The sequence below is a fragment of the Drosophila subpulchrella genome, chromosome 2L, assembly GCF_014743375.2.
Source record: "Drosophila subpulchrella strain 33 F10 #4 breed RU33 chromosome 2L, RU_Dsub_v1.1 Primary Assembly, whole genome shotgun sequence".
NCBI classification, from domain to species: Eukaryota; Metazoa; Arthropoda; class Insecta; order Diptera; family Drosophilidae; genus Drosophila; species Drosophila subpulchrella.
The window spans coordinates 14,287,765-14,305,271 of record NC_050610.1 but is presented as its reverse complement, the minus strand read 5'-3'; the positions used below and the strand labels follow the sequence as shown (position 1 = coordinate 14,305,271).

Sequence of the window (17,507 nt, the reverse complement as noted above, 5' to 3'; positions counted from 1 at the left end):
TCACTTTTCTCTTCACTTCTCGGGCCTCTTCAAAATCCTCAAAAAATAACAATTCGTTTGTACAAACAATTTATCGAATGCAAGACCCAGCAGGGTCTATCCGAATCTCTAAGAATAGTTACAATATACTCTGATGTAAAAATGAAAACACTGGGTTCTGGTTAAAAATCAAAGGCCTTGCGAAAGAGATTGTTTAGGGCGCGTTGCTTCTTCTTGGTGGTGGATGAGGTAGTGCTACCACCACTGCCACTCCCGCTGCTGCTGCTCGCCAGGCCACCGGACGTGGCATTGCCATTCCCATTCGGGGTGATGCGTCCCTCCCCGGAGGACAGAATGGCCTCGCCCAGTATCCGGAAGGAATTCTGCGTGCCGGCGCTGGCGTTTAGGGGAAAATTGACTTCCGACAGCGACGAGCTGTCCAAACTGGCGCTGGGCAGGCTCTTGCTGGCCAGCTTAGCCTGTTGTTGCTGCTGGTGCTTCTCGCTTCGCTTCAGGCGGTACCACTCCCAGGACGTGGGCTCGTGGACTGAGTGGCTGTTCTTGATGCCATTGAAGGTATAGCCCTTGTTTTTGCTCTTGCTAAATGGCGACTTGAAGAACGCCGGCGACGACAGTCGTCGTGATTTCTTTGCTCCCGGCTCTTTTTCGGTTTTCCCGTCTACTGTGTCCAGTATCTGGTAGCCAGATGGTCCCTCGGGCATGAACTCGTTGTAGGCCAAGTCGCTGGTTGGTATAAAGTTGGCAAGATCATCACTATCCAGCATCAAGCTCTCATCGAAGTCGCTCTGCGTGGCTGGTTCTTCAGCCAGCAGATCCTGCGTAAAGCTAGCGGGCGCGGATTCCTGTCGCTTTAGAGCCAGTTGTTGCAGTTGCTGCTGGGTTTTCTTTTTGCCCGCCTTGCCGGAGCTTTGCTTTACGCTTTTGAGGGTGTCTGAAACGGGAATTACTTGTTTACACTTGGCTTTGATTGAGGTTTTATAATCCGATACATACCCACATCGAAGAACTTGTCCGTTTGCTCGCCGCAAGAGGTCTCAGTGGTATCCAGACTGTTGTGCCAGGAGTGCTTGGCTCCCTTGCGCCTGTGCAGGGAACTCCGTACATTTCCACCGCCGTTTGTGGTGGCACTTATCATATTGGCGGCAATATTATTGTTGCTGCCATAGCAAACGGAAATCTTGCGTTGCCTGTTTGGATGATTCTGCTCCTGCAAGATGGTGTCTCCGCACTCCTTCAGAATGAGCATGGCCTCCTCGCTGGGACGTCGTTGCTTGGGCGTGGTTTGATTCGGCATCTGTTCGTAGGACTTGCGGCGATCCAGTTTAATTTTGTTTGCCACAGGTGGATTGCCCGGGAGATCCTTCTTAACTAGCTGCTGCTGCTGACGACGCAGCTTGCGATAGTAGACAGTGCCGAGGACGAGCATCAAAAAGATGCAGGTGCCCACAATGATGATGACCAGGATGCAGGCCTGCACCTGGTAGGACAGCGCCCTCACCTCACCGGCCAGCTCTGCGCTCTGCTGCTGGTACAGCTGCTCCTGCTCCACATACCGCCGGCTCTGATCCTCCAGCTGGCGCACCGTGAGCGATTGTTGCGTCAATGTTTGTTGCAGTTCCTCCACCTGCTTCTTGTAGCGTCTCGAAAGCTCCTCCAGATACTGTCCCGACAGCGACATGTTCCGTTCGAGCGCCTGTGGAAGACAGAAAGCGGCGTTCAACGCCAGCGGTTAGCAATTTTGTGGGAGGAACACAGAGAGAAATAGGTAATAAGCATAACCAATTATGAAATACTATTATAAATCTTAATTCAAAATATACCAGTATACATAAAAAAGATGACTTTGACGATATTTAACTTAATTTAAGAAATATTTGCTTATAAAAGCCAACAATTTGTAATTAAAATTTTTATAGAAAAACAAATACTAGTTGAAAGATTTCTATAAATTAATAAAAATCAGATTTTACACAGAGTAATGCAAATTTTTCTTTGTGTAGCTTTAGTATTGTTTCGAATGAATTCGCATATGTATATTGATGACGTCGGTCGCCAAGGTAGCCTATTGGCTGGCAGAACTGTTACAAGGATGAACCACTACACAATCCTTGGGCGGAGTCCAAAACGGGAAGTGGCTGCCACTTGTAATGAGCAGCCGGCACGCAAGTTGGCTATAAACAAGTCATACAAAGTCTGGGAGCAGGAAGTCGAATATGGGTTACCCTTAGATGGCTAAGAAAGTTGAAGAACTTTTATGAACCTAACGAAGTGGCAAGAATTCAGTTTAACGTTCATACATATATTAAAAATCTGAAGTTTAAGAAAGCAGCCTTTATAGGTTGAAAATAATACCTTGTCATTAATACATACAATCTATAAGGTACTATAAGGATTTAATTTTGTAAGGGTATCTCAAGATCTTTTATCGTACGTTTCCTTTAAAGAAAATTATATTATAATTTCCTTTGATGAATAATTCTGTTAACACCCGGTTCAAAATATAATTACATGAGTCCCTGCTAGTGTATAATTTTGTTTTCGGCTTCTACTGCCCCCCTCTTTATCCTGCGTGGGTGTTGCCTACTGGTTTCTAGTTTATTTTTTGCACGCCAACTGATGACGCACACAAATATGCGAAAACACTCTCGACAGGGGCAGCTTATGCGACTCACCTTTATGCGATTGGAGAGCCTGATGAACACACTCTCCGACTGGGCGCCATTCGTAAGCTTCTGCTGGAGATTCACACCGGATCCCGTGGCTGATCCAACCGTTCCGGTGGCGCCTGTCATACCCAGATGGCCGTTTCCGTTCACCACAGCTGCTGCGGCGGCAGCTGCTCCACCGCCAGCGGTTATCGAAGCCACCGTGGTGGTCAGTAGATTGTCAATGCTTTCCCAGTTAGCCGGATTCCCTTCCTCAATGGCTAGATCTCCGGTCAGCGAAGCTTCATTGGAGGACGGAGGCACATTGGTGCTTGGTGCGTTGGTGGAGATGTCCACATCGCTGGCTTCCAAAGTTGTTGAAATAGGTGGCTCCGGAGGTAGCTGCAATTTTGGCACCACTTCCTCGGAATCCGCTGGCATATTGAATATATTCACATCAGCTGGCGTGGAGTTTGTGGTGGAGATTGTTTCACTAGAAGTCGACGACTGGTCCTCCACCGAAGGCACTTCTTGGCTGGATTCCGGCACCACAACCTCTAAACTAGGTGTTGAAGGCTCCTTCTCAAGGGTTTTTCTTGTTTGGCTACCTTCGCTGCTCTCACACTCTAGTCGAACTCCCGAAGCCGTGGCATTATCCTGAAGTTTTTCTGGTGAGCTGACCTGTCGTTTTATCGCTTGCATTTTTGTTTGCTGCTGATCGGTAACATTCTGCTCTGCCTGGATCAATTTACACATAGCTCCTACATGTTCCGCTGGCAGCATGGTGAGGAAATAGCTCTGTTCCTTGCCCATTTTACTCGAGAAATCTGAGCCCGTTAGACTTATGCCGAAATCCTCCTGGCACACGTGACTCTGCAGAAGATCTGCCCTTAAACGAGTAAGACTGAGGAGGACCTGCAGGTGCTGAAATTGGCAGGACAAAAGGCTGTTGATCCTTTCCACCAAGGTGCTGTTACAGTTGGTGCAGCTGTAGGGATCAAATGCAGGCGTTTGGCAAATCAGCGATTCCGCTGACCATTTCAGAGCCTTTGTGGGTTTAACCAGCACTTCGGCCGCCTTCTTAACAATTTGCATCACCGCATCCGAGGCACTTTGAAAGATGTTACCACCACTGCCCACGGCTGCCTTCTGTTCCTGAGCTCCATAGTCATCGTAGAAATCATCCAGGTCATCGCTAGGTCGAATTTCCGTTTCAAAAGCCTCGTATTCGGAGGTGCCGAACACTCGAAACAGCGAAAGTGGACAGAAGTGCTCATTGTTATAGTGCGATGTGATTTCAACGCGCACAAATTTTCCAAATAAATGCGGATGCAGTTCGAAGGTCTGAATTGTTCGCTTGTCCTCTGCAGCAAAGCGTCCCACGTTGCTCCAATCTCGAGTGGGGTATCGCTTCGAAACGGCCACCGTAAAATTTTTAGGAGACGAACTGAATAGCTCAAAGTTGGCCACATCCACCGTCTGGGCCTGAATAGCCTCGCATAGCTCTACGACAAACCAAATCCGACTTTCGCATATACTCAGCATATACTCATCCGTGGATGTGGTGAGCACGGCCTCCGTGTGCTTGGATTCCGAATTGTGTGCGATGATCTTGGCCCCGCAATCAGGCGAGGCGTAGTTCTTGGAGCGTAGCTTTAGCAGCGGCGGCTTTCCATTCGCAGATCCCGTGTTGTTCTTGCGTTGGGCCGAGTTATTCACCACCTGCTGCTCCAGCTCCATGGCCTGCTCTCGGCTGGCCTCGGCCTCCATTTGCTTTTGCGCCCATTCGGAGAACACAGGCATGGGCACCTCCTCGTTGCCGTTCGTCAGGTTCGCTGTGGCCTCCGTTTCATTGGATGCAGGTGATCCAGGCGATCCTCCTGCAGGCTGCAACTCCTCGCTGGTCTCATTGCTTTCACCGGCTGGAGCAGCATCCTGTGCGGCTAATCCATCTAAATCGATGCCTCCTCCGGGATCATTTATCTTCGGCATTTGCTCATCTGAAATATACAAATCAAGGTGTTTGTTATTATTAAATGTATCTATACTTTGCGTTTTAGATCGCAGATCGTTTTGAAGATCACTAATTCTTAATATATGTAAGTTTAACTTTACTTTGGATTAGGTTTCTTACCCTTTTGAGGCACTTCCTTGTCAGCCTCAAGTATTTTCTTGGGTTGATCCTGATGAGATTGCTGCTGTTGGTGGTGTTGCTCCTCATCGCTATGGTTGCCGGCTGTAACCTGGGAATCATCCAGGATAACCGATTCCATGCGGTTCTTTGCACGATCCAGAGGCAGCTCTGTAATTGTGACAGTTGGCAGCTCCGTAATGATCTCTGGAAAGCTAAAATAGAATTGCAAAATTAATACATTCGTAACAAAATAAAAAATTTATGAGCTTGTGTATTTTAAAGGCTTTTGAGTACATTTAATATCCCACCTCATGAACACCGTTGATATGGCTATTATTTGAGAGAACCATATAATCCAGAAGAATATTAGAAACATGGTCAGATTTGTTTTCAGCTTTTTCAACTCACAACAAATAAACTTCATAACGAATTGTAGCAGCATTTTTCTTACATTTAACTTTTGGGGCCCTAATTGTAGGTGATAATTGGTTTAAATAAGTATTGGTCGATCAAATAACCACAGCTGTGACCCTGCTATAGATTTAATATCTCACTAGCCTGTATCCGCAAAGCAAGTGAGAACTGAGCTATAAGTTAAAAGCCACGTTGGAATCTTATACAGCTGATTGCCGAGAAGCAAATATCTAGAGCAAGCCATAATACTCGACTGACGGTGGAGGTGCAAAGTATGTAAATATGGAAACAAGTATTCCAACACACAATGAAAACGTTTTGTTTTGACTTTATTTTTTAAGAGCGAACTCGCAACAGCTGTGAAAAAACGCCAGGGGAACTTTAAAGGGGGAGGTAAAAAAAAAACCCAGACATCACTACGAGAATTCAATGATCCATTTTTGAAGTGCAGTCGTGATAACAATCGCTTATTTATTAGTCGACATGAACTTAACGAGAATTATTTTAATTTTTAATAATTCTGGGAAATACACAGTTCAAAGAGCTTTCAAAGAGCTTAGAACTGAAAGAAATTTTGAAACAACAATATTATAAATAGAAATATAATTTCTCAACTTTGTCATTTTTGGTGACTGCAATTTTGCAAAAATATAAATATTGCAGTTTTGCAATTATGTTGAATTTTTGTGTAAAAATGTTTTTAAGATCTGACATGGGAAATGTAAAAGCCATAAAACTAATTAAGCAGACTGAATAGTACGATGTGGCACATTATATATGCCATTCAAGGAAATGTGCGTGAAAATATAAATTCTGCCAAAAATGAGATTTAAGAAAATATTGTGGGGGCGTTGAAAGTTTATAAATAAATTGATCAAATTATGTCAAGTTGAGAACGTGATAAGCGCAATTATTTTCGGTAGATATAGACAAAATATATTTGTCATTTCAATGTTTTAATTTCTTGGTCACTGACCGCTTTCAACAATTCGTACAATTTATTGCGAATTTACAGGGGTCTTTTAAATGCGTTTTCTCTTGTGCATATAGCACATACATATATTAATTGTGGAATATATTATGTCACGGTTGCAGCTCTATTGTTGCCTGTAAGACGCTTATACTTGTGGATTTCCTGTTTCTTTATGAACGAGACTAAGTCGCAATCAGATTATTTTCTCCCCTTTCTTTGGGTTTTCCCATTTCCGTCACAAGAATTAAATGTGGGTTTTAGATCTAGAATAAGTATATATATATATATTTGCCTAGTCTGTTATAATAAGGCTCATATCCCTACTGGTTTATGGGCACAGTTTAGACAGTTAAATTATTTGTATTTTTACGTTTCGCTTATTTTTATGCTATACAAAAAATGTTACTAATACATAATAAACAAATATTTTGCCGACAATTCAATCATCAAAATGTAAGCAGCAACAAGTATTATGCATAATAATACCAAATAATCACGAACACTCGAGTAAACTGTAAATAGTTTCAACAATTTCAAAGCGCTTTTGACATAATCAAAAAACAACAAATGAATGATGCTTTGAAAACAAAACACAAAAGCAATTGAAAAGTAAGTAACTGACCTAAGCAAATAAAATCTTTTGAGGGGCGAAAAATGTAGGTATTTTGTATTTATTATTTGTAAATAGCATTGTAAACTTATTTACTTGACGAATATGCATTTATGAGAAAGTTTAAACATATATTTGATATCAAGTCCTCAAGATTTTCTGAGATACGCATACCAGACGCCTCGGCATCATCTTCATCTGATCTTCAGTCCTACAAGCCGGAAACTTGAGATGACAGCAGGGAACAAAAAATTCAACTTTTAAGTGGATTGGCCCACCTCGAATCTCTCAAGCCCTCACAAAACAAAGTGGTTCGAAAAAGGTGAGAAAAAAGGGCCTTTCGAGGGGCGACATGCAACTATTAGCGCACATTTGTATGCATTTTTATTGCATAATAAACCATAGAGTGTCTATCGGAAAGCAGGCTACTCCATCCATTTTGTTCGTTTAAAGGTCCCAAGCTAATTAACCGAAATTTGCAACTGTTAGTTCCTCTTTCTCTTACTCTTAAAGGAAAAGTGTATCAAATAGGTGTTTAACCAAGGTGTTAAATGCGTCCAATTCACAAATTTAAAGGAGGGCGGAAGACTTCCCATTTCTGTCAGGCCAACATATGTAAATTTACCTCTTATACCCAGGTATTCTATAACAATTACTGGTCTGTGCCGCGAGTCGTGTCAACGACGCCCACAATCCTCCAAAAGTCCCAGGTCCCAAGAAGGAAAACTCCCCAGCTGGCTATGAATATATATATGCGTACATATATATTTATGACTTGTCTGAACAACAACGCATGGTAAAGTATTCAAACTGTCTGCCTGGGCAGTAAGTCAACCCATGTAAGGCATTTTGGGTTAACCTGGCCGTTCCGGCAGTTGCGTTTTTCTTGATATTTTCTTCTCTTTTTTTTTTGCACCAACTTGTCTACACGTTTGTCAGGAATTTCTGGCTTTTCTTTTCGGCTGAATTTTGAATAAATTAATAAATGCAACATACATATTCCAGCAACGATGTGAAAATTGGCTCAGTTTTTGATGAGTGTGAAAAGTGAAAATATTTTATAGGTGCAGCTCTTATAGAGGATCTCTTTTTTTATACACTTTGATATTTATCGAGCAAATGTCCCAAAAAACGACGAGTATATTCCATATTTATACAAATTTTAGTTGCCTACTGAATTTTATTTAATTTTTTTTAATTAGTATTTTAACGATTTGTTAACTGTTAAAAACCCAATTAGGGATAATTAGAAAACTCAAATTTTAAGCACGAGGCTAACCCAGGAAAAATTAGGGTGAAGTTAAACCAAAACAAAACTATAAAAACGAAAATGAATCTTAATTATGATTGCAGTTTTCACAATATATCTTTTATGTGTCTGGTCTGCGGGTTGAAATATTTATAATGTCTTTTGTCGTTATTCTCGAACAGCATTGAAATGTCTCCCGCACATGAAATATTACTCAAAATCTCAGCTACATATGTATTTTCTATTGTGGGTGTGCTCTTACCCACTTACAATTATTATAGATCAACCATCTAGTATTTGTTCCTCACAAATCTCGAGACTTCTGTTTGCTCTCCATCAAAATTTGCACAACTTAGAGTGGCTACAAATAGTGATTTGATGAACAAACTAAATTATAAACATTTGGTGGCAGTTTAGCTTAATGGGCATCCGGTTGATCAAACATCAACTGAGCCAAAGCCACAATCAATATTGCCACTTGACAAACAGAAGGTGTTGGCGGAAATAATTTCAATTAAGAGCTATTATTCATATTTACTCGATCGATATGCGAAATCAATTTTTGGGTCAGATTACGTTTTGCGGACTGTAAGCTATGACATATTTAAAAAAAGATCTCAGCTGTGTTTCTTGATGTTTTGATTTATCCTTATAGAAAGTCCTTAAAAGGAATCATTGTTTTATGGAACACAAAGGAAAAATATAACGATATGAAAATCAAAATGTTTGGTTTTTTATAGGAAAGGTCCTACAATTTTTTTTAAAAATGTTTTTAAATATCCTTTGACATTGATAAAAAAAAGTAAATTATATACGTATTTACATTCTTTAATAAAAATGGTTGGTTTGTTTATAGGAAAGGATTTAATTTTTTTTAATTTATAAAACTATATTAATACATCCTTTGACAATGATATAAAAGCTAAGTTCGATTTATTTATTTTTTTAATAAAAATCGTCTTTCTATTAATATAGCTATGACGTTTTCAAATAAAAAATGCTTTAAAACTTTAGATCATGAAACTGTATACCATTTGAATGATATAGAAATCCTTTACTAACATAAAAATAAATAAAAACATGTTTTTCCAAAATGTTAACTATATACTGTTATGTTTTCTCTTTGTGCCGGCAATTACTTGACGATTCCGAATAAAAATCAAGTGTTTTGTGAAAAAGTGCACTGCAGGCACATCTACACACACACACACACACGCGAGCGCGTTCGTTAACAAGGATATCAAGGATACTATGTGACAGATAGGACTCCGATTCACGATCTCAAGCACCCAACGATGGGAGGATGAGGACGAGGTGGCACCACCGGCAAGGTAGCGGAGCGCACGATCGCACCACTGGAAATCGAAATGAGAACTGAACGTATTACGGAGTCGGCTCTAGGTAATTGTGGTCCAAGTGTGCAGATATATTTGACGGCATATCTCGGAGAGTCAACAAGCTCGAGCTCCAAGAGGCATACCACATATATATATGGTGTCTCTCCCCATAGAGAGATTGTCGGAAAGAGAGCATTACCTCAGCAAAACCGAGACATCGACATCGACATCTCGCAATCATCTCGCATCGGCCTGCACTTGCAGTTGAGAAGCAGCGGCATCGACTGCATTTTGCCGGCAAACTTGTCGCACAGCTTCCACCTTCTCTCTAAAAAAAAAAAAACTAACGCCTCTGTGTGTGTTGCCTCCAAAAAAATCCAAATTGATGGCCAGAAAGGAAAGCCTCTAAAGGAGGCAATGCTTCAAATGCGCTCAGGTGTGAGTAGATCATTTTTCAAAGGCCCCTTCTTGAGGAAGTAACACGCCAGCCGAACTATTAAAACATTGAGAGTGAAAAAATAAATCACTAACCAATTATTCACTAAGATAACTTACAATTGAAGAAGGCAAGAAAGAACATTAATTAAAAAACAACGAAAATTTAATTTTGGTAATTAGTAATTAATTAAGAATCTGAGAAAAATTGTTTTACTAATTTAAAAGTAGGTTTAAATACATTACTTGAATCTTAACCCAATGTGACTAGCGCAATAATTATAAGTGTACACTTGAAGCGCTAAATAAATAAATATTTACAACAGTAAAAACTGTTTTTAAGAAAGTACTTAACTTAAAAACAAAATTTGTACCATTAAAAAAAGTTCCCAGCCGTATATATTTGGTAAACATGCCAAAAATGTAAAAATTAATCAAGTATTAAATAAATCCAATTAAATTGTTATATATTTAATTTTCTCTTTTTTTGTGGTTTTAAATTAATACTAAATCAATAAAATATATTGCCGTACACAAAAAAAGGCATCCCCTCACTTTCGAATAACTTTCGTGTCAACTTAATTGGCTGAATTTGGATTGGCAGTATAAAAATGTATAAAATAATTATATCTTTTTTGGTACAATAAAAATACCGATCAGGAAAGTCATTTCAAATTTTATATTCATTTTGCGAGCAGCTCAAGGCTTTCCACCCACTGCCAGGCGGTAGCAGCAGCGGGGGAAAATAGATTTTCCTCACCAAGACAGTTTTCCCAAAGCATTTTTGGTGGGCCGAATGGATTGCGCTGTGTTCCTTGCCCGGGGGCACAGCTGCATTTGGGTGGCAAAAGGTGTCGGAAACGGCTTTAGCCCCCACAATGGATCCCCGATCTCGATGGCGTTGCCGAGATGCCAGTCCCCTTTTCCACAGGAAGCCCGCTGGTCTGGGGGTTTGGCCTCGCCATGTGACAGGTTTATGTCTAAATCTGTTGGCCAGCCAGGACCATTAGCATGCAGCGTGGGCCAGGCCCAAAAAATGGGGGAAAAAAAAATGATACAAGAAAATAACTGGGATATATCCTCGTATTATCTTTATGAATATAAAATGCTTACTCTTGCCCCGTGAGTCTGGGCTGTATATATACTTTATGACCGGCGATAGCGATCGATGGCTGGACAGAGACATCAGGCCAATAAATATGAGCAAATATTTAGCCAAGCATAATTGCAAGTGCAACGGAAAGTGAAATTGTTAATCGTAAAATTTGCAACGTGGGCACAGACAGATCGCACTGTTGGCCAAACAAATAAGGTCTATAAAATCAAATTTGCCTGGGTGAAAGACATAGCCACAGTGCCGCCAATTGTCTTTGATGCGTGTGTGTTTAGCAATTTGTTTTGACTCCTTTTGTGCAACCACGGCAACAAAAAGGTTATGCGGGCCAAAAGTGTCAATTGAATTGAACGATGCCAACTGCAGCAGTTGCAGTTGCAATTGCGATTGCTGTTGCTATTGCTATTGCTGTTGCACTTGCCGCAGCAACGCCATTGAAAGATAAACACTTGTAATGCGAAAGTGTTTTCGAACCCAAAGCGCTTACACAATGAGCCATGGCAACAGCGGCAGCAACATCGGCAGCAAATGCAACACCAACCGGCAGCAGCAGTAATAACATAAACTGTCCACTGGGAAAAATTAAGGGTTTTTGAGTTTTTTTATTCCAAATATTTTTTATTCCATTCCATTAGTCTTATTTATATTGTAATTGTCATTAAACAGCTCTTATAGAACATCTCTTGAGATCAACAATTTAAATCAGTGGTCAGCAGTCTCCCATTAGCTTTGCTTAATATCTGCCGCCACACGTACAGTATACAGCGGGAGGCTGGCACACAAATATCGATGAAAATTAATCAAACAAATGAAATACAAAGTGTCATTGTATTTAAAATAGAAATTCTACAAAACAGAATTAGTATAAATACATTTTCAACCAAAAAGGGTTTTAAACCAAAATATTACAACTATTTCTCTCAGTGCGTCTTAAAAAATAGCTAGGCACACACACGAGTTGTTAAGTGGTTGAAGTATTGGCAGAGCCTTCAGACATTTGAGTGGGCGGTCAGGGGCGGAGGGAGCATAATCAGGAGAGGGGCTCTAAACTGCGAAAGAAAGTTGCAATTACAGCTGGGGATTTTATGGGATTTTTTTCTGGGCGCCTTAGAGGGTGGATTCCAGTTCAGAGTTTAGGTCACAGCAAAGCAATTGAACTTTGTGTTAAGATGGCTGCCAAGATCCTCGATCGGTAGTTTAGATAGTGCATGTTTTTATGCATTTTGCATACCATGTTTATGGCAATGTAGATGCTCGTATCTGCGAAGCTGACAGGTTATGTAAATAAATTACGATATCTGCCTCAAAAAAATACCTACAAAATGCAAATCAATAATTTGATTTCCACAATGTAATTATAAAGATATCCCGAAAAATGCTGGTTTTTTTTCTAAATAAAAAAAATAGACTCCCACAACTCAATAAACCTCCATCAAGAGTGCAAGCAAACAAACAGTTTACTCAGTTTCCACTGAATAATTTCGTATTAATTTGTTTAACAACAAAAAACACTGTATAATAACTCAAAGTCGCGGCAGCAGCTGCCTTGCCACCACCCACTTCACCCCCATTGGAACACCTACGCGCCTCGAACATTTTTCACTCCGCACGATGCCAAAACGTCTACACGTCTACGTCTATGTCTAGGGGGTCTGGTCTCCCCAACCCTCCGGCTTTTTCGCCAGATAATCAGTTACAAATAACAAATGCAAGAGACCAAAACAAGGGGAGCAAAAAGACATGAGAGGAAAATGCCGGCAGAAACCGGCTTTTCTCTCTCCGCCGATCGCGAGAGTTTTTATTTTGTTTTCCGATTTTCATTAGAGAGGCGCCTAAAAAAAAGAAATGAATGAAAAATACGAGAGGAATGCCTGCGAAAAAAGACAGGTGAAGGCGTACGACAGCGGCTTAATCAATGCAGTTGGACGAGATCAGTAATCGGCGATCACCTGGCGATCAACGATCAGCGATCAGCGATCAAAATTGATTGACGAAAGTCAATGGGCGCACGCTCACAATCAATTAAGTATTCGGACATTGAGGCGTGGCGATAAGATCGATCATTTCATTCCGTTCCATTTTGATGTGGGAGAGGATCGTTCGTGACGATCGTTGAGCGATCATTGACAGCGGATCGGCGGTAGTTATACTATATATGTAAAATATAATCCTCCAAAGCTCCAAGTCCGAGACATTTGCATAAGTGCCAATTGGCTGATCGCCTGAACGATCTGTAAATTTTATCGTCAAGTCCATGGAACACACGGAAAAATAAAGATAGTTTTTAACTCGGAGATGTACAAATTAAAGAATAAGTATTATAAAGGATTACCTTGTGATAAGATAAGAGTTAAGATATGTTTGTTTAAAATATTTTCAAGAAGTTACATCTTTCTTTCATCTATCATTGATTTCTTTACCATTTAACAAACAGATATTATTGTTTGGTCGATTAAACTATTATATTCCCTTTATCTACCATCAGTAAACGATTTCCAAATAACTCAACGATCAAAAACTTTTTAGAAAAACCAAATCATTTAAATAGAACACTCAGATACTCAAAGCTATAATAATAAGATTAAGATAGACATTTTCTTAGACCCTCTAACCGATCTTAAACATTTTTCCCTGTGCAACTGCGCTTTATTATATGTACGTACACACATGATAATGGCTTTTTGCCAAGTTTGATTACGCTAAACAAGATCATGATGCATTTGAAAGCCCAAATTGTAAAATCTCTTTAGAGAGTCCTTTGCATCGAAAGTGAAAGTAATTCCCCGACCAGCGAAAGATTCGCTCGCCGATCACCTGCCAGATACTTGGATAGTGCACACCAACTACTAACTATATATATACAGTCTCTGGTCTCTGTCAGTAAATGTGTGAAATGTCTGGAAGGCCAAAATGGATTTTGATTCTGTCGGCTGCGTGCTACCGACGCGGCTGGAAAAATTTATTTATGTCTGTCAGGAGTCGTTGGCGAAAATTGTTCGAGGAAAATGCAAAAAATGAAAGTAAATTTCGTACTGATAAAGCCATTTACGGGGCCAGCCAGACACAAACATGACATCAAATCGAAGCCAGCTCTGATTCGATCCCATTTAACACTTTTACCACCCTCGATAAAGCTGCGCACTAAAATCAAGTCGCAAACGATATGGAAATATGTTCGACGAAGCCTTTAAAGGATCTGCGAATTAAAGTTGGCACTTCGATACCTCGTAATGGTTCGTGTGGTGTTTATTGCAGTTTGGTGTTTATAAAATTACAGTCTCGTAAGAAACTGTGGTAGAAATAATTGAGCATTCTTCGCACAAGTTCATTAGTAAATTTATTGGCTTTAAGGGTATTTAATTATTTTTGTTTGTTTTTTTAATGAATTGGTTTAGGTATTTTTAGGTTTGGTAAGATCTTTTGGGGCCATGGGTTCGGAATTTTCTTAAGAACTCTTAAAACAAAACGTGCTTTGTCTTCACCTTAAAACCTTTATAAAATAGCAAATTTCTGGTATATTTAGGTCTGATATTGAAACAGGTTGCTTTTGTCGCATCTTTGTTTTCCATGGAACTTGTGACACCCACAGTGCCTGCGAATCGTAAACCGTAGCTTTGGGTTTTTTCTACTTTTTTTAGATGAATGAAATGGCCGGCCACCAATAGATAGGCCCAGACTGACTGACGGAGGAGGCATTTAGAAAGTACACTCACGCCGAGGAGGCGGTGGGGGAAAATAAATTGAAAAACTGTAAAGCAAATTACCGGCAAAAGGCATTGTGACAAGACAACGCGTGGGTGATCGCCGGAGCTCTGGAGCTGGAGTTGCAGCTACGCTGGATTGGAATCGGTATGGTATGGTATGGAAATGGCACTGGGTTCGGGCATTGGGCGATCACGTCTGGACAGAGACAGTTTCGTATATAATTCACATATAGTTTGGCCCCCGGTTACGAAATGCCCCGAATGAGTTATTATTTAAAATATTTTACCACATGTCGGTTTAACTGCTAAAACCTAATAACCCCAGGGCTATAAAAGCACTTAAATTGGCGAAAGGAATTTCTAGATGGGCGGCACTTATAAAAATGTAATTATTTTAAAGCAGTACTTAATTATAAATAATTATGTTACTATGAGACGAGCAATTAATAAATAAATCATTAAATTTCAACCAGAGCATTCTAATAAACTCTTAGGTAGATGGAAATGTCTAGAAAAAACATTCCAGAAATTGTCATTAGCAAAATAAGTAAGTCATCATGCCATAATAATCACTTAGGAAAACATAAATAGTTAACACATCTCAAACTCAAGATAGTTACCAACCCAAACGATGAGAATCCCTGTAAAACCAAACTAAACCGATGAAATCTAGAACAAGATAAGATTGCTAAGGGGCGCCAACAAATAGTCTAAAAATAAACCCCAGTTACGTAGTAGGAAGCAATTACTGCAATTAATCAATATCAAGTTGCGGGGGTACAACTCTATCAATGAATTGTAAGTATATGCATGTGGTTGGTATACTATGTAATACTATACCATACATAGCGTACGAGAAATACATACAACCTGAGGCCTGCCAGCAAAACAATTATCAGCAATTGTAAGTGCATTTGCGATGTCGCGTGCAAGTAAAGTAAACAGAACTCTGGGAAATGCCTGGGAAAATAAAGTAAAATCACAAATGAATATTTAAAGCATGTAATACATACGGAAAAATTTTCCACGCAGTGACTATTGAATTAAATTTTCAAAAAAAAACAGAGCTTACAATTTCGCTTGTGTATAAATACCTCCACAACATATTTTTTTTTTTAGAATAAAATTCCAGTTTTTTGGGATCATCAAACAAAATATGAAAAAAGGGAGTTGTATTTCAGTTGTGCATGCAACTTCTTGCTATCTTTTTTTATCTGCCCCTATATCTTTTTCCTTCAGATTCTTCCCTTCTTTTTTTGGACTCGGCAAAATAAATTAAATTGGCCTTTGTTGTAGCCCTCATGTTTAATTCATGTTCAAGTTCAAGGAAATAAGTCACGTCGATTGGAAAATACTTTCGTAATGATAACTGAAATTGAGCCAGCGGGAAATACATACTACCCCTGGAAACACAAATTGAAAGGCACGTCAGTGGGTCACAAGAACTTATCAGTAAAAACCCAGTTGTTCCTAAGTCAAGTGCATAGGTATGTATACAAAACGACAGCGGGGAAAATAATAAACAATCAAAACATTCTTGGAAAAATTGTTTCATAATTTAACAATTTAAAAAAAAATATGTACTATATAGTTTCATTATAAGCATGTCATATCAAATGTTTACTAAAATATAAGGAAGTCTGTAAATTTATTATTTATTTCTTGGAAACAATTTTTTAGTTCTTGTTTGTTTGAGTAACTCATAACTCAATATTGAATCAGCTTAGCACAATACATTCTTAAAATCCCCGACATATGTGTACCTCCATAGCCTCTGTATAACCACTATGATGTTGCCCGCGAGTGTAGGATCAATAAACCACTCACCTTTCTTCCGCCTGCGTATGCTGTTGTTGCTGCAGTTGCGGCGATTGAATTACCACCTCCGCCTCCTCCAATTCCTTTGGTTGCTCTAATTGCTGTGATTCACTAAAACTATGCACTTTCCCGTCACTATTACGGTTATTATAATTTAATTGATTATTTGGCACTTGGGCGGTGGATGAGGGGGCGTCACCATCAGCGGCTAAATCGAATTCACTAACATATTCACTATGGCTACTTGCACGGTGATGTGCGGATAACGGGGGCCGTTCCTCCACGGACACTGACGTGTCCCCGGATATTGGCCGACTGCCAGATTGAGACTCCGCAGAGGATGCCGCAATGGCGATGGGTTCACCACCATCTGGAGCGGGTAGTTGAACTTCTGCTCCGTCGTCGGGGGGCGGGGGTGGAGGATCCGGTTTTGGTGGCGCCGCCGGTTCTTCCCGATTTAAGTGGGTCTTCCGTGCTGCATCCGTAGTTCCCACGGCCAAGCCCGAATCTCCATCGCTACTTTGCGTTTGTGCATCTGCAGCTGCCACATTGTCGTACAACCAGAAACAGCAGCTGCAATCGGAAAATCCGGAAAGGCACTTAGAAAACACTCCTTATATAGAAAGTCGCTTGATTTCCTCACCTCAGCAGCAGATTTATGTACATAAAGCGCACCAAATGCAGTCGCATGTGCATCGTTTTAGTCGCTCTAACTTAACTTAACCGTGGCCTGAAGCCTAAATGGCTTTTACTATTTAACTATTTTTGCAAAACTGACGAGGCAGACGTTCGCCGAAAGATACATTTATCGTCCTGCCAGCGCTTTTGTCATGGGTCTCGTAAGAAAGGGCAACGATTTTGCGGCGCTTGAACTCTATCTAGGACTAATACACATCCTACTTCTTAATTTTTTAGTTTAAATAATAATAATAAATTAAAAGCGCTGCAAAAATGTCAACGCGCACGTAAAACAACAAAAAACTAATGATGGCCGGGCCTAGCGATAGGCAAGCTATCGAAGTAGGAGCTATCGAGTACAAAAGTCACAGTTATCGCCAGGTCACGACTTCAATC

General features: G+C 40.2%; 1 protein-coding gene across 4 annotated transcripts; it reads right to left on the bottom strand.

The window, feature by feature from the left end:
- Positions 1 to 60: 60 nt before the first annotated feature.
- LOC119546134 (SUN domain-containing ossification factor) lies at positions 61 to 17,399 on the bottom strand. 4 transcript variants are annotated; one of them, XM_037852236.1, is made up of 6 exons: positions 17,077 to 17,399; positions 16,443 to 17,006; positions 4,780 to 4,991; positions 2,673 to 4,645; positions 994 to 1,693; positions 61 to 931 (listed from the first exon to the last, which is right to left on the bottom strand). In XM_037852236.1, the coding sequence occupies exons 1-6, from the start codon at positions 17,127 to 17,129 to the stop codon at positions 162 to 164; spliced, it is 4,272 nt and encodes a 1,423-aa protein (XP_037708164.1). In that variant the 5' UTR covers positions 17,130 to 17,399; the 3' UTR covers positions 61 to 161. The 4 variants fall into 4 exon arrangements, with proteins under 4 accessions (XP_037708164.1, XP_037708167.1, XP_037708165.1 ...); XM_037852239.1 differs by lacking the exons at positions 16,443 to 17,006; positions 17,077 to 17,399 and adding exons at positions 5,088 to 5,109; positions 5,188 to 5,236; XM_037852237.1 differs by lacking the exons at positions 16,443 to 17,006; positions 17,077 to 17,399 and adding exons at positions 5,088 to 5,247; positions 9,165 to 9,330 and having other exon boundaries at positions 162 to 931.
- Positions 17,400 to 17,507: the final 108 nt, after the last annotated feature.

What these genes read in the sequence shown, in the direction of transcription:
- LOC119546134 (XM_037852236.1), bottom strand. Translation starts at nt 17,129, where the DNA reads ATGCACATGCGACTGCATTTGGTGCGCTTTATGTACATAAATCTGCTG. An exon ending in CAAGGAAGTGCCTCAAAAGG is followed by an intron (nt 4,646 to 4,779) that starts GTAAGAAACCTA and finishes TGTATATTTCAG; the next exon opens with ATGAGCAAATGCCGAAGATA. An exon ending in GGCTCTCCAATCGCATAAAG is followed by an intron (nt 1,694 to 2,672) that starts GTGAGTCGCATA and finishes TGTCTTCCACAG; the next exon opens with GCGCTCGAACGGAACATGTC.